The 11,755-nt window shown below is 31.9% G+C and overlaps 1 protein-coding gene across 1 annotated transcript in view; it reads right to left on the bottom strand.

Annotated features, from left to right (window-relative positions):
* Nucleotides 1-11,755, bottom strand: part of LOC106460038 (irregular chiasm C-roughest protein-like) — a 64,651-nt gene that overhangs the window by 36,111 nt on the left and 16,785 nt on the right. Inside the window, exon 3 of the mRNA XM_022386646.1 lies at nt 580-771. Within this exon, the coding sequence (XP_022242354.1) occupies nt 580-771 (192 nt within the window). The remainder of the gene's footprint in view (nt 1-579; nt 772-11,755) is intronic.

The following is an 11,755-nucleotide window of genomic DNA, read 5'->3' as shown; positions in this document are numbered from 1 at the left end:
AAATTCCGCGTCGTCGACTAGCTGGGCATTGATAACTTGTAAAGAATAGTCACCTGCACAGAAATATCTTTTTTTTTTTCAAATAAATCTACTGAAATTATTTTTTCAAGCTATGGTCATGTGACCAGTAGTTTACATATTTAAAAAATATCACGCCATCTATATATTTTCTGATTTTCTAACCCTTCATCCTTATTTAAGACGAAATTATTTTTATTGTATTTCTATAGTTTCTCTAATATTTCTAGCCGTCATGTTATTCAGTTGAGTCAAAATGAAGAGTTTTCACTTATATTTTTAACATTTCTCTTATGTTCATTTATTCTAAATTTAAATTTCTTCTAGTTTGACCTATGTGTGCACAACCACATTCACATTCAATTTGAGTATTTTTATATATTTTGAATATTTACACAAGTTCCTTGAATTTTAACCGTTTAATCATATAATTTTATTTCAATATGTTTACGTATACGGATAGAAAAGAAAATATTTAAAGAGTTTATGTGTTAATATAAATTTAAAATTCCTCACTGATTCATGTGTGTTTTTCTTTTACCTGATTATGATATTCCTTACCTTCTTCATCGTTGCCAACCATTGTATACCGGGGAAACCCGATTAGTTCACGATCAGATCCGAGACCGAATCCATCTCTTGTCCACTGTAGCATCCCTACCTTGTTCTGGACACGACAAGGAAGAAGGATATCTTCTCCTAAAATAACCATCTTGTCTTTTGGTTCCCTGAGAAATGTCTGTTGAGTGAAGTCTAGTTCAAACGGAGAAACAAAAAAATACATTTATATCTAAAACTCATATGCTATTATCTTGATAATACTTATTTTCTTAAGATGTGTTTATGAGGGCATGTTATAAATGACTCATTTCTAAGACATTGACTTAAGCCTATTAGCCATAAAGCTTATCCCATCGCATAATTTCTGGTATTCCACACTCAAGTAAAAAGAGATATCGATAATTAGAGAAATTTTACTTTTTTGGAAAACTTAAAGAATACTTTTAGCAGAAACTAATCACTTTATTGAACATGCATGTCAATACCTTTTCACAAATAAATACAAATACTTTTAGCAGAAACTAATCACTTTATTGAGCATGCATGTCAATACCTTTTCACAAATAAAGGAAAATACTTTTAGCAGAAACTAATCACTTTATTGAACGTGCCTATCAATAACTTTTCACAAATAAAAATTACTTTTAGCAGAAACTAATCACTTTATTGAACGTGCCTGTCAATAACTTTTCACAAATGAATAAAGATCTATAAATAACAACGAGCATATCGAAAACTAAGAAATATAGAACATTGTAAGGCATCTTAAAGAAACACCTGCCACGCGAGCCAGCCCGGCATCTTGATGTGAGTTCAAAAGAAAGAGTCATTCCAGAAATGTTTGATTTGTTTTGATTAGACGAAAAGTGGACGTTTAGCACTATTTTAGAGATCTAGGTCACTGGACTTGACTCGAGACCATGAGAGTTAACATGGAGATTTAAATTGTAAATGTAAAGTTTGGTTGGGATTTTTGAATTTCGCGCTAGCCATCCCTAATTTAGCAGTATAAGACTAGAGGGAAGGCAGCCAGTCATCACCACCCATCGTCAACTCTTGGGTTACTCTTTTACTAACGGATAGTGCGATTGACCGTCACATTATAACGCCCTCACGGCTGAAAGGGTGAGCATGTTTGGTGGGACGGGAATTCGAACCCGCAACCCGCAGATTGCGAGTCGAGCGCTCTAACCACCTGGCCATGACGGGCCTAAATGTAAAGATAAACGATGTAGCAATGAAGCATGCTTGAAATGTTTTAGATGTGGTTGTGAATGTCATGGTTTAAGTATAGCGAGTAAGTTAAACCGTAATTCAGGTCGGATGAGGGAAGAACTTATTCGAGGATATCCCAATCGATTTGACATATCAGCTAAACTGGAGATTAGTCAGTTTATTACTAGATTGACAGTGAAACGCAAATAATGGTCACAATGGTATCGTTAACCTCAAAGACGGGGGATTGGAATCACGTGTAAGAAATCATTAGTTTAAGTATTTTGTAAAACTAACGGCACAGTAAAGCTCAAAGATGCAGTGTTGAAGTTGAAACAGACGAAGCGATTCTCAGATTTAAAATGACTATATCTGCTTTGAAACAGACGAAGCGATTCTCAGATTAAAAATGCCATATCTGCTTTGAAACAGACGAAGCGATTCTCAGATTTAAAATGCTATATCTGCTTTGACTTGAGGAATAAAATAAAAACCAAAAATGCACTTGCAACCACAGAAATTATAATGTTTCTTTCTGGGTAATTCGAACCGTACACAATTGTTTAATATTAACGTACATGATGTTGAAGTATACAATCTAACATATTATTCTCGTATAAGTTTATTGTATTATATCTTGGAAATTTTGATGACAATTGAACAACGGATTCTCTTTCAATGTCTGTATGTTCGTCGCATGTGAAACTTCATTGTAATTTATTAGAAAAGCAGATATAACACAATAGTTACTCTTACTCAACCACAAAGTGTTTTATATTAAGCAAACTCCCACACTTGTGCCCCCCAGTGGCACAGCGGTATGTCTGCGGACTTACAACGCTAGAAACCGGGTTTCGATACCCGTGATGGGCAGAGCACAGATAGCCCATTGTGTAGCTTTGTGCTTAATTAAAAACAAAACCCACACTTGTAATTCTCGGTGTGAGTGTGGAGAATCGAGGAATATTTCTGGTATCTTAGCCTCAAACGACGTTTAAAAAATATGCTCATTCAAGATAAAATTAAGTACATAACACAGAAAAAAAATCTCAATGGAAAACACTTATGATTAAATAAATGGATTCTCAACGGAATTAGCATTAAGGCTAGTACATTACTTCACTATTCAATTTTATAAAGATTTTTAAGTTGAGAAATATATTTTCTTGAGACAGCTAGTTTGAAAGATGGTATAGGTACTTGAAAAGAGAAGATAACCAGATAATTGTCCGGCTACGCATAGCGTAATGGTTAGCGTGCTGGGCTGCGGGTCAAGGGAAAAAAGATTTAAACTCTCAATTGTGCTCAAGTTATGAAAATATTCCGCTATTCAATGAAGAGTATCTGTACATGCGACAAATACTCCTAATTGGTTTACCTCTGTCTGATTAACAGTTATAGATCAGGGACAGCAATGCATACGCCTTACGCCCTAGCCGTTACGCACACGTGTTGTACAAGGCACCAAATACCAAGACAATTCTGATTTACTTAATATGCACACACGCACGTAGAGGGCTTATCAGGTTTACTGAGATACGACAGCCATAATAGTGGTTTAGGCACTATTTATATCATCAGTTTTCATGAACAACGACTGTTATGTTGTGAACTAGATCAAGTAAGTGAATTGTAATTATTATTAATTTTATGTTAGCAAGACGTCAAATAAGTATAAACATGATAATCACATCTGATGCTATGGAAATGTAAATAGCGTTTACAAGCTTTATGTATCGCAATGAAACTTAGTTTTATATAAATCTACCTACCATGTTGGCGATAAAACTTTGGAACACATCAACATAAACTAATATTTCACATTAGTATTCACACATACAGGAGTTTTGTGGTGCATGGTACTTTGTAGAGAATTGCTGTACCACGGTGGGATAGCGGAAAGCTTGCGAATATACAAGGCTATAATCCGTGGTTCGATCCCCCTGGTAGACACAACAAATAGCTCAGTTTGGCTTTCATATAAAGAAACAATCATAGAATTGAGAAAGCATTGAAAGTGAAACAAACAAACATAGAAGTTCTAAGCCATTGAAGGTGTCACAGTCAAACACAGAATTGCTAAAGCATTGAAAGTGCAACAAACAAACATAGAATTACTAAACATTGAAATCGAAATAAATAAACATAGAACAACTAAACTATTGAAAGTGCAACAAAGAAACATAGAATTACTAAAGCATTGAAATTGAAACAAAAAAACATAGAACTGCTAAACCCTTGAAAGTGCAACAAACAAACATAGAATTGCTAAGGCATTGAAAGTGCAACAAACAAACATAGAATTACTGAAGCATTGAAAGTGCAACAAACAAACATAGAATTACTGAAGCATTGAAAGTGCAACAAACAAACATAGAATTACTGAAGCATTGAAAGTGCAACAAACAAACATAGAATTACTGAAGCATTGAAAGTGCAACAAACAAACATAGAATTGCTAAATATTGAAAGTGCAACAAATAAACAGATAGTGATTGATAGTGAAACAAACTGGTTTTCAGTTATCCTTCCGAATGTACAGTGTGAAGATAATTTGTAAATAACATTATTTAAATACAGTTTTCATAACATTGCTATTCTAAAGAAAATGACAGATTAATAAAACTTTCATGAAGAACTTATTTGATTACACATATTAATTTGTGACATTCTGATACAAAAGTAAAAAACAAGTTTTTTTTTCTTCTCAGTAATACGTGAAACCCAATGAGCGGAAAATGACGTATTTGACAAACACAACCTAGACGTCTGCAAAGTAGGTTTATCGATCAAGATAACGAATGGACGGTCAGTGCTGCTAAATTAATATTGACAGATGATTCATTGCTATGCTTTCATATCAAAACAAGCATCTAGAAACCTTGGCCTCTTTTGAGAGGTGGTCGAGTCTAACCTGCCTTAAACAGATTGTTTTTGTTTACAGCGATATGACAGTAATATTAACAAACTTAATAAAAATCAACAGCTTATCGCAAGATGGTTTATCTTGAAACATTACTGATTAAAAAATAAATAACGTTTTGTGAAGTTAATTCTTTGATACTTAAGACTGCATGCTTTGAAACTATCTTTATGGCTAAAACTTAATGACCATACAAATTGAACGTCCTCGTGATAATTATTGTTGTTGTTTAAACGGTAGTGTTGCTAAACAAAGGTAGAGTTTATATGCATGAATGTTGGTTAATATATTTGGCTATGCTAGTTTATATAATATTACTACACACTTTACATGTCAAAATATCGTTTCAAGAATCGAATTATTCTAATTTTGTTTAACATTTTACTTTCAAATACGTCACACTTCAAAGATTACTACTCATATGCGATACGCATATTCTATTTGCATTAATATTTCTTAAACGTCGTTCTTTTATTTTCAGTCTTACAATACATCATATTTCCTGATGAATCCAACAGTTGTGAGTCAACAAGTCTTAAAATATAGTTGGCATGATTTTACTTTCGTGTTATATTTATGCCTCTCTTAACTATCGTGTATTTAACACGCATATTGTTTAAAGTAGAAAGTGAGGATAAACCGAGCTCTGAAACTATGCAAACTTGTTTTATAAGCCACACTTGTGCAATACACTTGTATATTGTTTTTTTCTTCACTTGCTCGGAATATACGATGCTGTTTATAAAGTGTTTCCTGTTATTGTATCTTAGAAAATTGTTATGTAATCTCTGAGAAAATTTTAAATGTAAGCTATAAGTTAAAGCACATTTTCAAAATATGAATGCTATTAAGTACAGTGTGTATAGGAAATTAAGCTTCCTGACATTGATTGATGAACTCATATTTTCAGCAATGGGTCGAGAAATATTCAAGGACTCAATTAGCGACGAATTCAATTAAACTTTCTTGCTACAAGAGTTGTATATCACATCAAAACAGTGATGGGTCTGGTTGACACACGTGCACAGGATAAAGGTATATCACATCAAAACAGTGATGGGTATGGGTGACACATGGACACATGATAAAGTTATATCACATCAAAACACTCATGGATCTGATTGATACAAGGGCACATGATAAAGATCAAAAGTGTAGACTTTGACCGATTCTAGCCAGATATAGTGCGACACACGTCAATATTGGCTGAACCAAGGGTCCAACGCAACCTGTAGACGAACAGTAAAAATGACGCAACCTGTAAATGGACAGTAAAAATGGCATGTCGACCACACTCGAGGGTCTTTTAGCGGATTTCTAATCGTTTCTCGGAGAAATGCTTTATTTACCTTCCATAAGATAACTCGTAGTCTGCTTGGTAGGAAACTGGAAATAATCGTAAGCGTACAGGTGGAAATATATTTGTTCTTTACATTTACATTATCGTAAAATTGAACCTGGTTGCTTCTTAAAATCAGATATATTGAATTAGGGAGAGAAACAAAGTTGTCTATTTAGACGATATAAAACTAACCCTTGTGTATAATTATACTTAGAAGCCTCACTGAAATTATAAACTGTACTACAACTCTGAATCGTTAGCAAGAACCTATTCATCAAAAATACTAAATCAAGTTTCTCAAAATTGCTTGAAATAACAATGAATAAATGAAATAAATCTGAAAAGTAAGCACTGTGACTAGAAATGTGAATAATAAAAAAACTTTAATATTTCCATAGCAATACATGGAGTTTCAGAAAACTGAAAACAATCAATTAAGAACAATGTTATGAGATCATACTTTGGGCTATTTTATTGTGTTATTTATCATTGGTCTTTTTCGATACTTGTTCGTAAGTTACATATAATATATATATATGTACACAAGGGTTAGTTTTATATCGTCTAAATACACAACTTTGTTTCTCTCCCTAATTCAATATATCTGATTTTAAGAAGCAACCAGGTTCAATTTTACGATACTTGTTCGTAAGTTACATATAATATATATAAATAATCATACTACTTGACAAGTTGATCTTGTTGAAACGCTGTAATAATTACGTATAAAATACGTTGCAGGGATTAAATTCATGAAGAAGTTTGGATAATGCATTATGTGTTTCAACAGATCAGAATTTCCTTCTCTAATGATCAATGGCAGTGAAACGAGGCTATAGTGAAGCATTGTGAAATTCTGCTGTTAACGATACGTCTTATTTATTAATAATCTGTTATTGTCAAACCAACTACAGTCTAGGAAACGGTTAATCAATCACCTGACACTTTACTTTACTGGGTCCTTTTAATATAGTTCTTATGTTGATGAGAAAATGGCTAAGCCCTCTCCCCAGTGGCACAGCGGTATGTCTGCGGACTTACAACGCTAGAAACTGGGTTTCGATACCCGTGGTGGACAGAACATAGGTAGCCCATTGTGTAGCTTTGTGCTTAATTTACAAACAAACACACGTTGGTTAATGGAGTAGAATAATTGAGACCCATTGTCTTTTCCTAAATTATATTTTGATTGGTATAATTTTAAAAATGTAATGTAAAATAAAATATATGGATTATTTTTCTCATTTTCTTTGTTTCTGACAACAAGTGTATTATATACAAATACATTTATCTTTTAATAATAAATTATTATTTGGCCCCCTGTTGGTTAACGAGAAGTTTTGTGCTTGATTTCTCGCTTTGGACAGAGCGCAGATTGAAAATCGTGTAGCTTTGTGCTAAACAAACAAACTCTATAATAGCTATTTATAGATCTTACAGGTTTACAATATATGAGTTCTTAAATAAATTTAGAGATAATAAAATTAAATATAATATGTATGTTGGGGATATAAACATTTATTTATTAGAAGAACCAAACTATGTTAATAAGTAAGTGACTTTAATGACTGTGTTTACTTTTGAATCACATAAATGAAGCTTTAATGACTGTGTTTGGTTTTGAATCGCATATAAATGAAGCTTTAATGACTGTGTTTAGTTTTGAATCACATAAATGAAGCTTTAATGACTGTGTTTGGTTTTGAGGCTTCATTTATATGTGAAGCTAAGGAGGTTAACAATCAATTTTAAACTTACATCATATATATTTAAGACAACTTAGGGAACAAAATTTTATATGTAGCAATTATGAAAATACCGGTAACAGATGGTTACACTGAAGCATTGAAAACATATATTGATAAAAAACTACTTTCAACACATAGAGAAAGATTTTGTGAAAAAAATTACTATCAAGTTTTAAGTTAAAATTTAAGTAAAATTAGCTGGTAAAAATATCATAACTATAGCTTTTAGTCTAAAAAAATACGAAAAGTCCAGAGCATTATGGAATTTCAGTAAGAAAACACTTTTTTAATGTATAAATCATATTACAGAACGATTGGTATATAATTATAATTTATCTATTAGTAAATAAACTTTTACAGAGGAGCTAAAAAGTGTTGTAATTCCAACATACAAAACGATGATAAGAACAATAATATAAATTATACATCTATTTCATTATTATGAATATTTTCTGAACTGTTGGTAAAATATTGAAAAGCAGGCTCGATAGACCTTTAAGTAAACTCCATATTGATCTCTAAAAATTAGTATGTATTTATAGAAGGATTAAGTACTGAAGAGACACTCTTAAATATCATATAATATACTTATAAGTCCTTAGATAACGATAAAAGACACTGAATGTATGTTTTAGATTTAAAGACAGCATTTAATGCAGTATCACACCAAATACAAAGCATTAGATAAAATGAAACTTCTAAGGTAAGAGGCCTTGGATAAAAACATTTTAAACATATTCATATAAAAAAATACTGACTGTAAAACTAAAAAACAATATATTTAGTATTGTGAATGCAAGAATATATAGTGTTCCATAAGGCTTTGTTCAATATTCTTATAACGTATATCTATATGGAGAGAGAGAGACGACATGTACAGTCTTGTTCAAAAATATCTTGATACTGTTCTATATTGATGTTATTGTCTACATGCATGGAGTAGCTATAAAGTAAATGCCCGAATAGTAACAGAAAAAGGTAGCGTAGGGTCGGACAAACATGTACGAGTTGTTATTCTGGTCTGTATAAGTTGTATGGAGCATTTGTTTGTCAAAACAAACCTAATTTGTTAAAAGAGTGTGCTTTTGGTATAATTTTTCTCCAAACAGATTAACGCTTTGTTCAGACAGTTTCTCTCTACCTGGTGTAGAGTCATACTTCGGCACATTCCAGAAGTTATAGGGTGTCAAACAGTGTGGTACTCCAAATTTACTCCATCCAGAATCCTGAAACGCCATCAGATTACAGGAAACGTTTTTCCAGGAAAGTTACTGGTAGACGCCGAATGACCATATTTTGATCAGGTTAACACGTCAAGGTCGAAAAAAGTCTTGCAACACTTTACGACAGGAATGGCATGAACACACTCATTCCAGGGTATTCAGAAGAACATTGAATAAGATCCTGACCAAACATGGTTATTTTGCAAGAATTAGCCAGAATTCGCTGCCATCACCGTGTTACTTGGGCAAGACAACATGTCAACTTACAGTTAGGACACTGACGACATTTTATCTTTTTAAATGAGCCCTGTTTTCGGCATTTCTCAGTTTGACAGTGCTGAGAGTATTTGTGTTCCAACTTAATAATAATGATCTTATTTGTTACAAAATATGCAAACATTTTGGCGAAGACTGTATGATTTAACTTCAAATTGTAAAGTTACTATGTTTGCTGATGATACAGCATTAATATTCACCTCTGCCATTATTGAAGAACTAAAATTACTTGTAAAAAAAGAAAATATATTATATATTAATATAACTAAATTAAAATGTATATTGTTTGAACTAGAAATTAAAGTTATTATGAATGAAAACGATTTAATTTTATTTATTCATAATAATGGATGTATAAATAAAAATAATTGTAAATGTTTGTAAATTGAGAGAATGGATAATGGTTGGAGACGGTTTGAATGGGTTTGTCAACATCAAAACGTTGAACATTTCGTCGAAACGTTGTACATTTGCTGTTATGTTAAACTTATATTTAAGCTTTTCTTCATTACCCATTCAAGCCGTCTCCAAGCATTATTAGTCTCAAAGTGGGTTCCTCGTCATCGAATTTGAATGAGAGAGTGGATGTTTTAAAATATTTAAGATTACAAACGCCCCTAGTGGCACAGTGGCATGTCTGCGGATTTAGAACGCTAGACACCGGGTTTCGATACCCGCAGTGGGCAGACCATAGATAGCCCCATGTGTGGCTTTGTGCTTAACTACAAACAAACAAGGCTTACAAATTGATAGAAACTTTTAGCTGTAACTAGAATAATAAGTATTTCATAAAAACACTAGGATTGATGTTCATTAAAATCAATTATTTCCAAAAAAATGTTAAACAGGTCTTAAGGATTCTTTATTTCTATTGATGGAAACAGTAATTCAGTTTGGAATTTTGATCTGGGGAGGAACCTATCTAACTACAGTAAAACAATTGGTTCAGTACAGAATAATATTATAAAAATGTAATATCATATAGTGATATAAAGTAAACAATTTATAACTTATATTTTACTAGAAATATTTTCTCTGAGGCATTTATTAATAAGTAAAATATTATTATTTATAAAAATCAGTCAGAAACAAATAAAAAAAATGCTTATTCTAATAGAATACAGGGATTAAAGTATAAACTTTAAATAATTTCGTAACACCAAAATATTTCATAATTTACGTTTAGTGATAAAATATTAAAATAATATAAAATTTAAGGAATTTATAAGAGAATTATCGATATTATTAATCCGGATGAGTTAAAATTAATTGTAATTTTCATTGTATTGTAATTGTAGATAAATGTTGTTAAGTAAAACAGTGAAAGCTGTTTCTCAGCTTCCTGAAACAGTTAAGTCAAAAGCTGAAATAATAGCTCACTTAGTTATTTCTAACTTATAGACAATGTGTTATAATAATGTTTATGTTAATGAAGCGTAGGTTACGTTTAATGTTTTGTATTCCATAATTCAAGCTAGCGTTAGCTGCATAACTGGTAAAGAAAGCTGGATAATGATACTATCAAATTACGCATATTACTCGGTAGGTTATTGGAATAAGATAATGATCGAGGAACTATAAGAATATGTTTAACTAAAATATATGATGCAATGAAAATAAACAAGGATTTTGTAATGTTCAAACGCTTTGTCAATAATAAGGAACACGTAATGTATTTATTTTATTGCTTCTCGAATGATAAAGTCACTCGAGTTGAAATTACAACAGAAAAGCCATGTTGTAAGCGTAACACTGGTCATCCCAGAATTCTACACACATAAAGCACTTGCATACAGAACAATGATATGTTACTTTAGGGATGCTACTGATGGCTCACATTAGTTTACTTTTAATGAATCTCTTGGGCTTCTAAAAATGTTATACAGCTATTCTAATGACGATGACTTCTGAAGCCACGCGTTATGTCTTTAGTGTGTAATAGCTCGTAGAAACCAGAATAAACAGTAAGCCGTTCTGTAGAAGTTGATAACACTGGACAAAGAATGTAAATAAACATCACTGGAAAGAGAACGTAACGTAGTTATTATTATACTGGTCCTTATCAGAAGCAGATGTGGTTCATTTAAACTAGTGTGCCAGCGGATATGACTCAGGAAGTTTAAAATGTTTAATCAAAAGACATAATTTTCCAGAAACATATTAAATCTAAACTGCATTCTCTGTACTGTATCTTGATAAAATATATAGTTTACAGTACATAAGATGTATATCAAATCTCACGCCACTAATTTTGAATTTTTCTGTTTCAATATAGGAAATATGAAAGGACGAAAATAAGTTTGATAGCAAATTCTAGGACTTTTGATGTTAAAATAATCGTATAAAATTTTGTATGACAAATTGCAGATTTTGGAAAGTTTTGCTCATATCGTCACGTTTTCTTTACTTTGAATTAAAATAGATAATATATTTTAGTTTATATCTGTGA

Source organism: Limulus polyphemus, unplaced genomic scaffold (genome assembly GCF_000517525.1).
Source record: "Limulus polyphemus unplaced genomic scaffold, Limulus_polyphemus-2.1.2 Scaffold697, whole genome shotgun sequence".
Classification (NCBI taxonomy): Eukaryota; Metazoa; Arthropoda; class Merostomata; order Xiphosura; family Limulidae; genus Limulus; species Limulus polyphemus.
The sequence above is the reverse complement of the archived record's forward strand: the minus strand, read 5'-3'. Positions and strand labels throughout refer to the sequence as shown.